General features: G+C 46.1%; 1 protein-coding gene across 3 annotated transcripts in view; it reads left to right on the top strand.

Moving 5' to 3' along the window:
* cfap221 (cilia and flagella associated protein 221) overlaps nt 1-17,549 on the top strand; it is a 263,176-nt gene that overhangs the window by 55,077 nt on the left and 190,550 nt on the right. For all 3 annotated transcript variants that reach the window (XM_038789818.1, XM_038789819.1, XM_038789820.1), the window contains exons 5-7: nt 2,638-2,724; nt 4,281-4,376; nt 6,282-6,382. In XM_038789818.1, the coding sequence (XP_038645746.1) occupies nt 2,638-2,724; nt 4,281-4,376; nt 6,282-6,382 (284 nt within the window). The remainder of the gene's footprint in view (nt 1-2,637; nt 2,725-4,280; nt 4,377-6,281; nt 6,383-17,549) is intronic.

Genomic DNA, 17,549 nt, shown 5'->3' with positions numbered 1-17,549 from the left:
ACGCCCCCAACAGATGCAGTGCCAGTTCCGTCGCAAACTCCTTATGAAATTTCGCCGGGTAGCCATCAGGCCCTGGTTCCATGACTTCATACCCTTTATACTGTCCAATACCTCCCCCAGCTCCAAAGGCTCCTCTAGTGCCTGTCTCTTCTCTTCCTCCAACTGTGGGAACTCCACCCATCTAAAAAACACCCCATGTCCCTTTCTTCACCCCCCCCCCCCCCCCCCCCCCCCCCCCCCGGTCCACCTTGTACAGCTCCTTATAGTATTCCCTAAACATCTAATTCATTCTCCCTGGCTCCCCGCCTACGCAGTCTCTGTCCGTATCCTCAATATTTCCTTGGACGCGGCCTGCCTCTGTAGTTGATGTGCTAATATTCGACTCCCCTTCTTCCCATACTTGTACTGACTCCCCTTCCCCTACGCAGCTGCCCCACTGTCCTTCCTGGCATCAACCTATCAAATTGCCCCTGCAACGTTTTCCTTCTCGCCAGTCCCTCTGTGGTGGATGCTCTTAAAGTCCCTATCTACTTCCACTATCTTGCTCATTAAGCGCTAATACTCCTCCCTCTTTTCCCTATCCTCATGTGACTTGAACTAGATAATCTCCCCTCGGACCACCGCCTTCAGTGCTTCCCAAAATGTGGCCGCCAACACCTCCCCGTTCTGTTTCAACTCTACATAGTATTTAATCACTGACCGCACCTCATGACAAAACCCACTATCTGCCAACAGCCCCGAATTGAGCCTCCACCCTGGCCTCTGCTCCCATCCCGATCTAAACCGAATCTCCAGCCAGTGGGAATATGGTCCAAAATTACTATCCCCGCGTACTCTGTTCCCTCTATCCCTACTGACACCTCTCGGCTCATCACAAAAAAGTTGATTCTGGAGTACACCCTGTAAACATGTGAGAAAAAGAAGTACTCCCTTCCCCTTGGATTCTTAAAGAGCCACGGGTCCACACACCCATCATTTCCTTGAACCCTCCCAGCTCCTTTGCCATTCACATCCTTCCCATTGACCGGGGTTCTACCTATCTACCCTTGATTCTAGAACACATTTAAAATCTCCTCCCAAGACCAACTGGTACGTGGCCAAGACCACGATCGCTGCCAGCAGGCTCGTCATAAACCCTACAGCATCCCAAATCAGTGCATATACATCCACCAACACCACTGGCAAACCCTCCAATACCCTGTGCACCATCACATATTTCCCACCTGGATCCTTCGCTTCCTTTGCACTCATAAACCCCATATTCTTGCTCATCAGGATAGCCACTCTGAGTAGAATACCTGACCCACCCATCCCTTTCTCAACCTGACCGAGTCCTTTATGAGGAGGTGCATCTCCTGCAGAAAGACCACCTCTGCCTTTAGACTCCTGAGGTGCGCAAAATCCCAAGGTCTTTTCACCCGTCCATTGAGCCCTCGCACGTTCCGTGTTCTCAGCCTTACCAGGGGCTTACGCCTCCATTCCCCTTTATCATCCACCATACTCCCCTTTTGGCTCTACCCACTCTGATTTACCCTGTACTGGGCCCATCCAAGATGGTCGTTTCTCCGCCCCTGACCACGCTTCTTTGTCAACCCTGCCATGTCACACATCCCATCCCCCACCCTCCCTTCTCCCCTCAGCCGTCTCTCACGGCCATCTCCCCCACCTCACTTCTGATCACCACCATTACCTGTCAGCATGACAACCCCTTCCTAAAGACTCCTCCTACTGACCCCCCCACCCTCACCTCTTTGTTATATGCAGATGGCTCCCTGCGGACCTTCCCCCTCCCCCACCCAAATAAAAACACATCTCAGACCATAGATCATCTCCCCCAAAGACAAAGAAAAAGAAAAAACACAGCTGCAGGTAGCAGGAGGGGGAGACGTCTATCCCCTTACAAAATTTTCACCCCTGCTACCCATTGTCGACCCAACAGAAAAAACAAATACCCTCCAACTAGGAGGAAAAGAAAAAAAGCTCCCCCCCCCTCCCAACCCACATTCTACCCGTATCTTCCATTGTGCTAAAGTGGCAGCACCTCCGTCTCCCAAAATTGTTCAGTTCAGTTCTCCCCCAGTTTGTGTTCTTTGATAAAGTCATTAGCTGCTTCTGGGGTCTCGCACTAATATTCCCGGCACTCATAAGTGACCCATAGTTTCGCTGGGTAGAGCATCCCAAACCTGATATGCTGTCGATATTGCACTGCCTTGGCCTTATTGAAACCCGCACACCGTTTTGCCAATTCAGCTGCAAGGTCCTGGTATGTTTGGACCTAGACCCCTCCCATTCGCAGTTCCACTTCTCCCTGGCCCACTGCAGGATCTTCTTTTTTCTCCACAAACCTGTGGAGTCTTACGATCACTGCCAATGGCAGCTCCCTAGCTCTTGGCTTCTGCCTCAGAGACCTGTGTGGCTCTGCGGGGAACTTCTCAAACCTTCAGCTAGAGTTTTCTGTTCTAATTACTCCTTTATTTTACTCCTTCAAGCAGGAGCTGCCCTGTGTGCGACCACTCACCTTGGCCGCCACCGGAAATCACAAACTTAATAAATAATAAAATGGATATTGTGCTGCGCATTGAAAGTTATTATAAAAATCTTAAATGTAAACCTTCTTAAATAATTGTTTCTTTCCAGAAACTGATCAACATTTCATCAAAAATGACAAATGTTCATATTCTACCACCGCAGACAAAGTACTTCCAAATCAACTATACCAAAGAGGTAAGTATTCCTTTTCGTTTTTACTTTTATTGGATTGTATCTTTTCTGTGTGTAATACAGGGAAGTATTGGAGGAAAGATTAATTTTCTTCCTTCCATTGAACTCCTGTATGGTCTCTTTGAGATACATAGTCCGATTATGCATTTCTTATGTTAATAATTCATCTGCAGGAGCAACTTTGTGTGTTACCTGCAATGAAATAACCTATCTATCCATGAATAAAATAATGAAATGGAACAAATGTCATTCTTCAATTCATCAAGCCAATAGAAGAGAACATTCTCTTATTTGCCAGTTCTGCTGCTGCCTGCAGCTAATGGTATCAAGGCACCAGAAATGGCAGCTGGGAGTAGTGGGGATTCAGAACTATCTGGAATTGGATTAAGGCAAGGGCATTATATATGAGAAAGGTAGGAAATTGTTATGGAGATCAACAGAAGTGTTAATATTATTCTGAGTTGAGGGCAACTTTTTGTGGGGGAAGTAGTTGGAATCATAGAATTATCATAGAATTTACAGTGCAGAAGGAGGTCATTTGGCCCATCGGGTTTGCCCTTGGAAAGAGCACCCTGCACAAGTCCACACCTCCACCCCATCCCCAGAACCCAGTAACTCCACCTAATCTTTTTGGACACAAAGGATAATTTAGCATGGCCAAACCACCTAACCTGCACATCTTTGGAGCCTGGTATCATGTGAGAATTGGGGACAGGAACAGAGTGTGGTTGTGGAGGTTAGGAGCAGGGGTACATTCTACAGAAAGGTGGGGAAATGCAGGGAAGTAAATGTAGAGAATGAACTTGACAAAAGCAAAAAAGACAAGGAAATTGACCAATGAGGAAGAGTCAATTCAGTTGCAGAATCATTGAAAATATGGCAAAGATTGAAAAAGAACACAAGTGAAATGAATTTTATATTGGAAGAATTTGATGAGGAAAGAGATCATAGATGAATAGTTGTGGAAATCCTTGAAGAAAACTGCACGGCATGGAGCTAGATTGAATTTTGGATATGAGGGAGGAGTTTGAGGAAAGAATGAATAGACTGAGGTTGGATTTGGTGATGGGTGCGATGTCGCAACATAGTGGTTCACGTGGGATGTGTTTTAGAAAAGGAAGCCAAATAGGAGTCATGGGGAGGGAATCTGCAATCTTATCATAGGAAACAGAAAAGTAGACACAGATAATAATAATAATAATCCTTTATTGTCACAAGTATGAAGTTACTGTGAAAAGCCCTAATCGCCACATTCCGGCGCCTGTTCGGATAAGCTGTTACAGGAATTGAACCCGCGCTGCTGTCCTTGTTCTGCATTACAAACCAGATGTTAGAGAGGAAGACTTTATTCAAGTCTGGCCATAATAATGGAATTGTGGAATAATGGAATAATGGAATAACTGTGTATTGTAAAATATAATACCTTCTGAATTTCATTTTATAAATTAAATATTTTTTAAAAAATTGTATTGAACAATAAAACTCTTTTCTATTGTGCTGTAATACCAACATATTTTATATCTTTAGGATATTTACATGTCTTGTAATTTACCTCACAGGGTCACTTGGTCCCTGGAATGTCATTTAATGTTACAGTTGATTTCTGTCCAGATGAATGGCGATATTACTATGACAGCATTCGCATTCATTGCAAGGTGAGACTTTAAATTATTTTCCACTGGTATCTATTGTACAAGATGAGTTTTGTTTTGGACCCCATTCCTGAAGGTAATGTTGGTCTAATCTTCTTTCACTTTTACTGGAGTTATGTTTGAGAACTGTACGAGAACTCAATACAATAATGCCCATGTATTAACTTGTCTATCTTTGTCCAATGAAAATAAATTGAGAATAGATATGCCTTGATTATTTAGATGATGCTTGGTAAAATTGGGCAGTGGGCAACAAATAACAGATTTTAAACAAAAAGGAGAATTTTAAGAACTGAAAACCTTTCTATGGCGATGTGGTCTTTTTATTCTTACCTATCTGCTCTATCTTTAGACTCACATCTGGGCCGGGATTCTCCCCTAACCGGCAGGGTGGGCCGTACCGGCACCGAGGAGCAGCGTGAACCACTCCGGTGCTGGGCTGCCCAGAAGGTGCGGAATCCTCTGTACCTTCAGGGGCTAGGCTGGCGCGGGGTTGGCGCTGTGCCAACGAGCGCCAAAGGGCCTCCGCCGGCCAGCGGAGTTGGCGCATGCGCGGGAGTGCCAGCATGTGCTGGCATGATCCCAGCGCATGCGCAGGGGGTTTCTTCTCCGCGCGGCCATGGCGGACCGTTACAGCAGCCGGCGTGGAGGGAAAGAGTGCCTCCACGGCACAGGCCCGCCTGTATGATGGGTACGATCGGTGGGCCCCAATCAGGGGCCAGGTCACCGTTGGGGTACCCCGCAGGGCCAGATCACCCCCCCCCCCCCCACCGAGGACTCCGCAGGCCGCCCACAGAGCCAGGTCCCACTGGTAAGGACCTGGTGTATGTCACGCTGGTGGGACCGGCCGAAAACAGGCAGCCACTCGGCCCATCGCGGGACGGAGAATCGCCGTGAGGACCCCCCCCCCCCGGCGATTCCCCAGCCTGGAGGGGGGTTGGAGAATCCCGCCTGTGGTCTTGCTGACCTCTTGCAACTTTTTTCATTCTGTGCTGCCCACAAAAAGCCATCTATTATAGGTCAGTGACACTACCAGTTTTGTTTCAGCTTAGAAGCACATGGATGCAAAGGCCATGATATGGTTAAGAATCAAGTGATTTTTCTGACTATATCATACAAAAGGAGTTTGAACACTTTTAGGAGGCAGTCTTATGCACTTGGGTTTCACATCATGTGCAATATAGTAGAAAGTCAAGTTTAAGAGATATTTAAGATGCACCATTGGACTGCTTAGTAATGTATTAACTTAATTGTCAATGTTAACAGAGTGACAATGCAATGCATGTGTGATAACGGAAACGTTCAGGGTTCCATTGTCTTTGCACAGAATATTACTAGTGGAGACCCTTGTATCTAGATGTGGATATGAGGCACCATTCTCAGAATTGTAACTAAAGCGCAGTTATCTCAAACTCTATTACTGATTAATTTTCCTTCTTTGTGGCAAGTTGAATCAGAAACAAACAAAGCGTAAGTTCCTGATTAATAATAATCGCTTATTGTCACAAGTAGGCTTCAATGAAGTTACTGTGAAAAGCCCCGAATCGCCACATTCCAGTGCCTGTTCTGGGAGGCCGGTACGGGAATTGAACCCGTGCTGCTGGCCTTGTTCTGCATTACAAACCAACTGTTTAGCCCATTGTGCTAAACTAGCTCCTAACGCCCACAACTTACGACTTGCGGTTTTTTCAGTTGCAAAACAAGTGATGGAATGTTAGCATTCCTCTAGCTTAAACTATGACAGGCACTCTAATTGTAGCTACTTATTTTCACATGTTAGAAGTCTATTTTGAGATTTGTTTGGATGCAAATTATTGGGGGACTTGGTTTCCTCGTGTTATATTTTAATTGCCATGCCAAAGTATACTGTACTGTAATTGTAAACAGAAATAATTGTAATTTTTGCAGGAAGATGATACTCTACTTATTCCTGTGCATGCTTATCCAGTTGCAAACATAGTGAATTTTCCCACTTCCTTAGCTATAAAGGATATCCCTCTTGGGCAAAGGTAAGTTTGTAATATTACTTTTAGTACCTGAAAATCTTCACAGTTGAACTAAATTTTCTGCTTTTTGAGTTGGATATTACTTGCACATGGTACGGTGACGTGGCGGTTCCTCATTTAATTAGAAGTGGCACCCCTTCTTGGTGATGTGGTTATGTGCCATTGTGTATACAGTGGCTGGCTTATACTGCATCTCTTCATTATCAAATTTTCATTTCATTGTTGGCTGAATGATTGAGTATGACGTTCTGATGTCATTACCAAAGTTGTGCTTTTATAGCTGATATTTCACATTCCCATATCTCAAGTTCACATTCAAATGTTGCAAACAGATCTGACAAAGGAGGAAAGAAGCGCATACTGATCACATTTATGGTCCATTCCTGTGCAAAATACTTGATCTCCACTGTGGTCCACCTAAACATTGAATGCAAGCCTTCACAACAGAAAAGAAAAACATGGGACATGAGGAGGCCATTCAGCCCTTCAACCTGCTCTGCCATTCATTATGATCATGGTTGATCATCGAACTCCGTAGTCTAATCCCACTTTCCCCCATATCCTTTGATTCATTTGCCCTAAATGCGATATCTAACTGCTTCTTGAACCCATATAGTGTTTTGGACTCATCTACTTCCTTTGGTAACAAATTCAACAGACTCACCAGTCTTTGGGTGAAGAAATATCTCTTCATCTCTGTCCTAAATGGTCTACACCATATCCGCAGACTGTGAGTCCCCCGGTTCTGAACACACCCATCATTGGGAGCATCCTTGCTGCATCAACCCTGCCCAGTCCTCTTATAATTTTATAGGTTTCAATGAGATCCCCCCCTCATTCTTCTGAACTCCAGCGAATACAATCATCTAAATCATCAATATATATTGTAAATAGCTGGGGTCCTAGCACTGATCCCTGCGGTACCCCACTCATCACTGCCTCACAGTTTGAAAAAGACCTGTTAATTCCTACTCTTTGTTTCGGATTACATTCGCCAACTTCCAATCTGCAGGAACTGTTCCACAGTCTATAGAATTCTGGAAGGTGACCACCAGTGCATCTACTATTTCTAGTAGGCTGGCTTTCATCTATTGACCCATATTTTTTCATGCACCAGTTAATTTAAGCTATCCTCCAATCCTCTGGTACCATCCCATGTCCAATGGTGATTACAGGACTGTGGCTAGAACCTCTGCAATTGTTCCCAGCACCCTTGAGTGCATCCCATCCTGTCAGTGACATTTCCACTTTCAGTGTTGCCAACCGTCAAGAACCCTTCACCTACTTGTATCCTATCCAATGTCTTTGCTTTTATGTAATCCACTAATCTATTTTCTGACACTCTTTGTCTGGTCAATTTCCTGTTTCAGTTCTCCCCTATACATTTGCTGTTCAGCTTCACTCTACTGAATTAAGAGTCTAACATTTATTATAATCTTCCATTTCCTGTTTCATTTTAATGTCTGTATCGTCAGTCATTCAGGAATCTCTAGCATTGGCTGACCCTTTCTCCTTGTGGGAATCTTTGGGTTTTATGAGAATCTTCTAATCTTTGACAGTCTCCCATTGCTGATTTATTGTTGTGCCTGTCAGTCTTTGTTTTCAATCTGTCTGTGCCAGATTCTCCTTTCAAATCACTGAAATTAGCCATCCTGGTGTTATAGAATAGAATCCCTACAGTGCAGGAAGCGGCCATTCGGCCCATTGAGCCTGCACCGCCTTTAGAAAGAGGTACTTAAGCTTAAGCCCACACCTCCATCCTATCCCCGTAAACCAGTAACCCTACCTAACCTTTTTGGACACTAAGGGGCAATTTAGTATGGCCAATCCACCTAACCTGCTGTGGGAGGAAGCCAGAGCACCCGAAGGAAACCCACGCAGACATGGGGAGAAAGTGCAAACTCCAGACAGCATTTTCATATTTGATTTTTCTTAGCCTTTTCGCAGAGCTATTCTAAACTAATGATATTGTGAACCCTGGTTCCAAATGCTCTCCCAAAGAAATATGCTTCACTTGCCCTGTTTCTTGCTGAAATCTTGATCCAACACTGGTTCCTTATTAGCCTGGAAACATGCTGATTAAAAGGGTACTCATGTACGCTTTTCAGGATTTCCTTGTTCAATTCTGATGAAAGTTCATCAAACTGAAACATTAACTCCCCTTCTCTCCATATATGCTGCCTGACCTGCTGTGTTTCCCTAGTTATTTTTGTTCCTATTTCAGGAATCCCTTCACTTCTTTGCCCTTTACAATGTCATTTTCCAAATCTATATTAGGATAATTGAAGTCCATTGCTATTGTTCTGAATACCTTTGGCTCTCCCTGCAATTTGCCTACAAATTTGCCCATTTATCTCTGTCCACCTATAGTGTATTGTTATCTCTGTCCACTTATAGTCATTGTTCCTTAATTATAACCAAAGAGATCATGTTTTTGCATCATCAGGTACATCAAATAGTAACTTTTGTTCTTAAGGCAAACAAGGCAATCAATTTCAGCACAGCAGAAACAGCAACAAGTAAGCTGAGAATGTAGTTATAGCCAAGACACAAAGGGTTCATCTTTGAATTGTGTCAGGAGATCGATCTTCTGTGGTCATTTGTACCACAGCAACATACAAACAGTTCCTCCAACAAAGGACACTTCAACTGATCAAGCTCCAAGATTTTAGTTTAATATCTCATCTGAAACACAACACTTCTGATCACGAAGCACTCCTTCAATGTTGAATTGGAGTCTCAGTCCTGCAGTGGGCTTCAACCCAGACGGTTCAACCTCAAAGGGAGAATGCTACCAATTGAGTCAGAAGATTTAATAGTGTTAACATGATAGCTTGCTCAAAAATATACGCAGGAGGCTTTGCGGCTTACAATATAGCAGGGGGAAAAGACTAATATAAAGGAGGACAAAATCAAAGGTCAAAACCTCTGGAGATTTCGAGGAATTTGTAGACTTAAGGCAGAATTTTCTGGTCCTATCCACTCCTGATACTTCCTGCATGAGGTCAACGGACCTTTGCTTGTCCATCAAATTCTCCACCCCGACTTCGGCAATTCCAGCGTCGGGTGGGATGAGGTGCTTTAAGTGTTAAAGAGTGGGCAATAACCACCCATGTTTATTAATGAGGTGGATGAAGGAATGGCGAGTTGCACATCCAGGTTTGCAGATTAGTGAGGAGAAACAGTCGTATTGTAGATGGGATGAAAAATTTGGAAAGAAAAATATACAGTTTGGCCCAAATGATCCAGTATTACATACATACACACACCCCACGCATAGCCCTCGGCCCACACCCCCACACGCACACGTGCGCGGACACTCACCAACATACCCACCACGCAAACCCCACACACACATAAACACACACACAGCCCCCCCCCCCCACCACGCACCCCACACACACCCCACACATAGCCCCCCCACACCCACACATGCGCGGACACTCACCCACATACCCATCATGCACCCCCCCCACACACACACATGCCACACATAGCCCCCCCACGCACCACCCCACACACACACCCCAAACATAGCCCCCCCACACACACACACACCCCACACATAGCCCCCACATGCAACCCCCACGCTCACACACCCCATACGCACCCAATCCCACACACACACACACCCCAACACCCCCCCCCCCCCCCCACACACCCACACACACATGCGCGGACACTCACCAACATACCCACCACGCACACCCCACACGCACACATACACACACACAGCCCCCCCTCCCCACGCACCCCCCCCCCCACACACACCCAACACATAGCCCCTCCACACCCACACATGCGCGGACACTCACCCACATACCCATCACGCACCCCCCCCACACACACACACACACACCACACATAGCACCCCCCCACACACACACCCCAAACATAGCCCCCCCCCCACACACACACACACACACCCCACATATAGCCCCACATGCAACCCCCACGCACACACACCCCATACGCACCCAATCCCACACATGCCCCCCCACACACACACACATGTGCGGACACTCACCCACATACCCCCCACGCACACACACCCACACTAAACCCAATGAAAAACCTTAGACCTTTAAAAACTTACCTGAATATGGCAGAATTGATGTCATCTTTTCCTGCATTCTCTGTTCTTCCCCTTGGATACCTGCTCTGATCTTATCACTGCTTAAGCTGATATAATAATTGTGCAAAGATGGGTGGCAGTCAGGAGATTAGACAGGCTATGTAAAACAGCTAAGAATCAATAAAAGATTCATACAGAGGGAAAGATTAGATATGAGAGAAAGTAGTCTCGAAATATGAAGATCGATAGTAAAAGTTTCTATAGTAAAAAGAAGAGTTAACAAAGTGGGTTGGTCCTATAGAAAATGAGTCTGGAAAATAAGCGGATGGCAGATGAATTCAAAATGTATTTTGCATCAGTCTTCACTGTGGAGGAGCATCCCAGAAACAGCTGGAAATCAGGAATTGGAAGGAAGAGAGGAACTCCAGAAAATTACAATCGCAAGGGAAGTGGTACTGAGCAAATTTTTGGAACTACAGTTGACAAGTCCCCGAGTCCTGATGGATTTCATCCTAGGGTCTTAAAAGAAGTGGCTCGTGAGATAGTGGATGCATTGGTTTTAAAGTTTCTAAAGTCTCGATTTGGAGAAAGGTCTATTACATTGGAAAATAGCTAATGTAATTCCTTTATTAAAAAAGAGAGGGAGACAGACAGAAAATAAAACATTTCGCTTAACATCTGTCATAGAGAAAATGTTAAAAAACATTATTAAATGCGTTATAGCTGGGCACTTGATAAATTTAAGGTAATCAGGCACAGTCAGCATAGTTTTGTAAAAGGGGAATCATGTTTAACTAATTTATTGGAATTCTTTGAAGAAACAATGGGCGCGATTCTCCGCTGCCCACGACGGGTCGGAGAATAGCGGGAGGGCGTCCCCGACATTTTTCACGCCCTCCCGCTATTCTCTCCCCCCCCCCCCAACGGCCGCCCCACGACACTAATCGATGGGCCGAGTTCCCAGGCCTTTACGGCCGTTTTTACGGCAGCAAACACACCTGCTTGCTGCCGTCGTAAAAACGGCCGCAACATGCCCGTTCTGGGCTTCCAGGGCCCCGATTGGCACGGCAGTACCACGGCAGTGCCAAGGGGGGCATGGGCCCGTGATCGGTGGGCATCGATCGCGGGCAGTGCGTCCGTAACGGACGCATTCTTTCTCCCTCTGCCGCCCCGCAGGATCAGTCCGCGGGGTGGCCGAGGGAGATGACGGCCCCGCGCATGCGCGGGTTGGAGCCGTCCAATCCGCGCATGCGCGGCTGACGTCATCGTAACCGTCAGCCGGCATGACGCTTGGCGCGTGGACTTAGCGACGGTCGCTAAGGCCACGATGCCGTGCTTCACGGGGCTCCGCTGCTAGCCCCGCCCGGGGGGGAGAATCGGGTCCCGGGAGGGGGCGCGGAGGCTGCCATGAAACACAGCCAGTTTCACGGCAGCCTTTACGACTCGCCACATTTGCGGAGAATCGCGCCCATAGGGCGTTTTGGGCATGAAAAGAGGATTGTTTCTCACATCCTGCAGTTCCGAGAATCACCCGATTGTTAAATGGGACTTTGTTTATTTTGGGAGCCTCAGCGGGGAACGCCTTGCCGAGGCATAATTTGCATTTATTCCCTGTACCATGAAGAGATCAGGGCGGCATTTTTAAATGCCGCCCCGATCTCTCAACTCTCCACCATGGCCTCTGGATCCCCCCCCCCCCCAATGTCCCAACATACCGATTAGGGGGTCTATGAAACTCCCCTCACTCCACTTCAAAATGACAAGGCACCCCTGAGCTCGATCCCCAGCACAGGCAACCTGGCACCCGGGCACCTTGACAGATCCTGATTGCGACGTCTTGTGAGATCTTGTTAGATCGTGTGAGGCGTCCTGACCTTCGTAGATCTCACGGTAGGCCTCTCATGAGATTTAACGGCCTTGTTGCGTTACTGAATCAAGAGCAATGAGACCTTCTGATCATGCCCAACAGTGCTGTGGATTAAGGGGATTTGGTGGGTGTACTGTACTTAGATTTCCCAAAGGCATTCAATAAGGTGACACATCACGGTGTAGAAAATAAAAGCTCATGGTGTAGGCGGTAACATTGGCATGGATAGAAAATTGACTAGCTAATGGGAAATATAGCTGGATCTAAATTAATAATTTTCTGGTTGGCAGAATGTGGCGGGTGGTGTGACACAAGGATCAGTTCTAGGGCCTCAACTCTTTACCTTTTTTTAAATAATTTGTTTGAAGCGACAAAATATATGGTTGCTAAATTTGTTGATGACACAAAGATAGGTGGGAAATTAAGTTGTGAACAGGACATAAGGAAAAGGATATGGGTAGATTAAGTGAGTGGGCAAAGATCTGGCAAATGCAGTATATAGTGTGGGAAAATGTGAAATTGTACATTTTGGGATGACATATAAAAGAAGCATATTAACTAAATGGTGAGCGATCCAAAAGAGGGATCTGTGGTCCAAGTGCATGAGTCACAGAAGGTTAGCATACATTTGGATCAAGTAATTAGCAAGGCTTATCGCATGTTATTGTTCATTTTAAAGGGGAATTGAATACAGCAGTAGGGAAGTTGTACTCCAGTTATTCAGGGTATTGGTGAAGCCTAATCTGGAGTACTGTTTACAGTATTGGTCTCCTTGTTTCAGGAAAGATGTAAATGTATTGCAAGCAGTACACAGAAGGTTTACTAATTTCTGAAATGGGCTGATTGTTTTATGAGGAAAAGCTGGACAGACTAGGCTTATATCAGCTGGAATTTAGAAGAGTAAGATTGAAACTTGTAAGATCCCGAGGGCACTTGAAAAGGTGTGGATAATTCCGCTTGTGGGAGAATCTAGAACTAGGGGTTACTGTCTAAAAATAAGGGTCTGCATTCTCCCAAAATGGGGCTATATCCCTACGCCAGCATAAAGACACAGGCGTTGTACTCCCGAGTTTCCTGGAAAAAAACCAAACCAATTCACTTACCTTCAGGGGGCAAGCAGGCATCCGGAATGCTTCACGCAGCTTGGGCCCTCGCTCTACTGGTTCCAGGTCCGCGCATGCGCACGGCGGCGTCCTCCAGCGGCCGCAGGGACGGAGAAGCAGCTCCGTAATGTAGGTCTGAATTCTCGAGCTGTTTGCTGGCAGTGGGATTCTTTGACCCTGCCGGCAGTGCAACCCTGCCCGCAGGTATTATGGTGGCATAGGTGGTTTCAATGGAAATTCCCATTGCCAGTGGGAGCAGAGAATCCCACCGCTAGTGAATCGCATGTTGCCAAGAAACTATGTGGCTGGGAGACCAGAGAATTCTGACCTGGGGCGAAATTCTCCGACCGCCAGCAGGGTCAGAGAATCGCCCGGGGCCGCCGAAAATCCCGCCCCCGCTGTGGCACAAATTCTCTGCCACCCGGGACTTGGCGGGGGCGGGAAACGCGCCGCACCGAGCGACGAGCCCCGAGCGGCGAGCCCCCTGCAGCGATTCTCCGGCCCACGATGGGCAGAAGTCCCGCCGCTGGGAGGCCTCTCCCACCGCCGAGGTTTGAACCACCTTTGGTGGCGGTGGGATCGGCGGCGCGAGCGGGCCCCCGGGGTCCTGGGGGGGGGGCACGGGGCGATTGGACCCTGGGGATCGGCGGGCGGGCCAGTGCTGTGGGGGCACTTTTTCTCTTCCGCTGCCGTCACGGCCTCCGCCATGGCGGAGGCAGAAGAGAATCCCCCAGCGCGCGTCACCACCGGCGCATGCGCAAACCGGCGAAGGCCTTTCGGCCAGTCCGGGCGGCGGGCCTGAAAGGCCGCTGGTGCCGGTTTTGGCGCCAGTCGGCGTGGTGCCAACCGCTCCGGCGCGGGTCTAGCCCACAAAAGTGCGGAGAACGCCGGAGTGGTTGGCGCCACTCCCCTACGCCGGGACCCCCTGCCCCGCCAGATAGGGGATAATGCCGCCCCTGATATGTAAAAATCCTAAAATAACTCCAATTCACGCTCACACATGCCTTCAAGAGATTCACAAGCACACAGAAGTAAGTTACAAGAAGGGAGGGTGGGTAAAATTATTTAAGAGTGTTCAAAGTGAAAGTCGATCATAAACAGATCCTGGAGATTGATTGGTTGGATGGTTTCAGGCTGTGTTTAGTGTTCTTTTCCAGGTTTTGCATCACAGAGACGGATGATGTCTGCTTTTTCCTTTGTCGTCTGCAGTGACTTGGTTTAATTTGAAGACGTTGCCTGTGGTGTTCGGCTGGTCAGATACGGCAGGGCATAATCTTGCAGAATGACTGGAGAGGGAGAAAGAAGTTCTCTTCTCGCTGTCACAATTCGTGGGCTGGGATTTTCCAGCCCTGTCGTAGTGAGACCCGATGCAGGCGATTTGGCAGCCGAGCCAAAAATTCATCGACTTCCGGCAGGACCTGACAATGCCGGAGGTGGACGGGACTGGAAAAATTCTACCCATGGTCTTTAGTCTATCCCCCATCTCTGTAAAAGCAGTTTCTTTAAACTCAAAGGATTAGCTTGCTGAACACATGATGTCCATTCATTTTATTATTTATTTTTATAACTTTAGAGTCCTAATTCATTTTTTCCAATTAAGGGGCAATTTAGCATTTTCAATCCACCTACCCTGCACATCTTTGGGTTGTGGGGGGCAAAACCCACGCAAACACAGGGAGAATGTGCAAACTCCACAAGGACAGTGACCCAGAGCCGGGATCAAACCTGCGACCTCGGCGCTGTGAGGCAGCAGGGCTAACCCACTGATGATGTCCATTCATAATGGTCAGTTACCTAATATCGTCAAAGCAAGTTGGGGAACAACTCATTCCAAGTCCATTGTTTAAAGTGATTCGATTATATGGCTGGTGAAGCTCCCTTCTCAGCCAGGATTCATTGTTGAGTCGAATGGCTTGGTCCACACCCACCTGAATAACAGATTATGTCTGGATATCTGTGGTATCCGTTAAGTTACACAGTTGTCTCTGGTGGGCTACTTCTGGACAGACCAGCGCTTTTCTGACAGTTTTTTAATTTTCAGGGTGTGATTATGTAAAAATTTGCCCAATCAAGAGCTGCTATTTATATCAATTAAAATTCCGTAGCCAATATTTTTAAACTTATCCCTGGGTTTCACCTACTAAATAAATGAAGTAATGTTTGATATAAAATATGGTTTTGTAACATTTACAAAGCAACATCTCTTGGGGAATTTCAAAATATATTCATGCCAGTAACACATTTCCAACATGGGAATTGTTAGTTTCAGCACAGTCTGGTAGCACCCTTATTCACTTGAGTTACAAGTTTATGAGTTGAAGTTCCACTCCAGAGACCCTGAGCACATCATCTCAGATGACTCTTCAGTGTGGTGGGAGTTCTGCATTGATGGAGGTGATTTCTGTTGACTGAGACATTAAACTGACCATTCAAGTGGACGTAAAAGATCACATGGCATTTATTTTTCAAAAATATGTATATTATGTCCTGGACAGCATTATTTTCCCATCCAATACCACAAAATCAAATCAATGGTCATCTACCTCATTTTTTTTGTGTAAGAAGTGGCTTCCAGGTTTGCCTACATTAAAAAAAGTGACTCGATCCAATTTTAAAAATATATAATTCTTTGACTGTGATAGAGCTGGGACGTTTTGAGAAATGGAAAGTGCTTGTTATAGTTTGGGAATTTAGTTTATTTGGCCCAGGAGGGATTTTAATTTGAGCTAAATATGATTTTAGTTTGAAAGCAGTTTCAGGATAATAAGGGTTAATTCCAAGGTTCCAGTGTCCTTTTCTTTATCTTGACAAACAAAACGGGCTGGAACCATTAAAAGAAAATTGAGGACAGATATATTAATACCTACCCCTGAATTAATGCACCAGCATTTAAAACTGTCTGTATGACAGAAATTATTAAATTTCAAACAGTCCAGTAAACATTCCCACATGGATATGGTGAAAGGGACTGAATTTATACTTAACACATGTCTAGCTGGGTCCCACAACCAGAAGGGCACCAGCCAGTTTAATTGGCAGGCCTATTTGCCAACTCCTTGACATGGAGAGGATCAGAGAAATGAAAAATGAAAAAATGAAAATCGCTTATTGTCACGAGTAGGCTTCCAGAAAACCCCTTCCTCAGGGAACTCTTATCCTCTCTAGACCTCGGCTCCAGGATTAGCCTGCTGAGTCAACAGGAAATAATAAAGCCTGGTAGATATATCCTCGTTTCGAGAAAAGAATTCCTAGGTGTGCACATCACCAAAAATACGTCCTGGTCCACCCACGTCAATGCTATGACCAAGAAAGCACAACAGCACCTATACTTCCTGAGGAAACTAAGGAAATTCTGCATGTCCACATCACCCTAGCCAACTTTTACAAGTGCACCATATCTGGCTGCATCACAGCCTGGCATGGCGACTGCCTGGCCCAAGACTGAAAGAAACTACATAGAGTTGTGAACACCACCTAGTAGTCCATCACATGAACCAGCCTCCCATCCATTGACTATGTCTACACCTCCTGCTGCCTTAGGAAAGCGGGCAGCGTAATCAAAGAACCCTCCCACCCAGCTTACTCACTCTTCCAACTTCTTCTATCAGGTAGGAAATACAGAAGTCTGAGAACACACACTAACAGATTCAGAAACAGCTTCTTCCCCGCTGTTACCAGACTCCTAAACTACCCTCTCATGGATTGATGGACTTATGGCCTGATCTGATCTCTTCACACATCTTCTCTACTGAGTAGTACTACACTCCTGTATGCCTGTGTCTATGTATTTACATTGTGTATTTTATGTTTGCCCTATTATGTATTTTCTTTTCATGTACGGAATGATCTGTTTGAACTGCATGCAGAACAATACTTTTCACTGTACCTCGATACATGTGACAATAAACCAATTCAATCCAATCCAATCCAATCTGACAAGGACGATGACCTGACATGTTTGGACCAAAGCATAGAAACATTTCTGAAAGGAGAATGATAGGCTCAGTGTTTTCTTAATACAGTCAGCTAGTTCCAGCAGAAACCTTGCTCAAAGTTAGTTCAGTCTGTGAACAGGGAATGTGTCAATTTCTTTGCTAGTTTTGATCCTATGAGGAGTCAAAGTGA

This window comes from Scyliorhinus canicula, chromosome 2 (genome assembly GCF_902713615.1).
Source record: "Scyliorhinus canicula chromosome 2, sScyCan1.1, whole genome shotgun sequence".
Lineage (NCBI taxonomy): Eukaryota > Metazoa > Chordata > Chondrichthyes > Carcharhiniformes > Scyliorhinidae > Scyliorhinus > Scyliorhinus canicula.
Note: the sequence above shows the minus strand (reverse complement) of the source record. Positions and strands in the feature narration are given on the sequence as shown.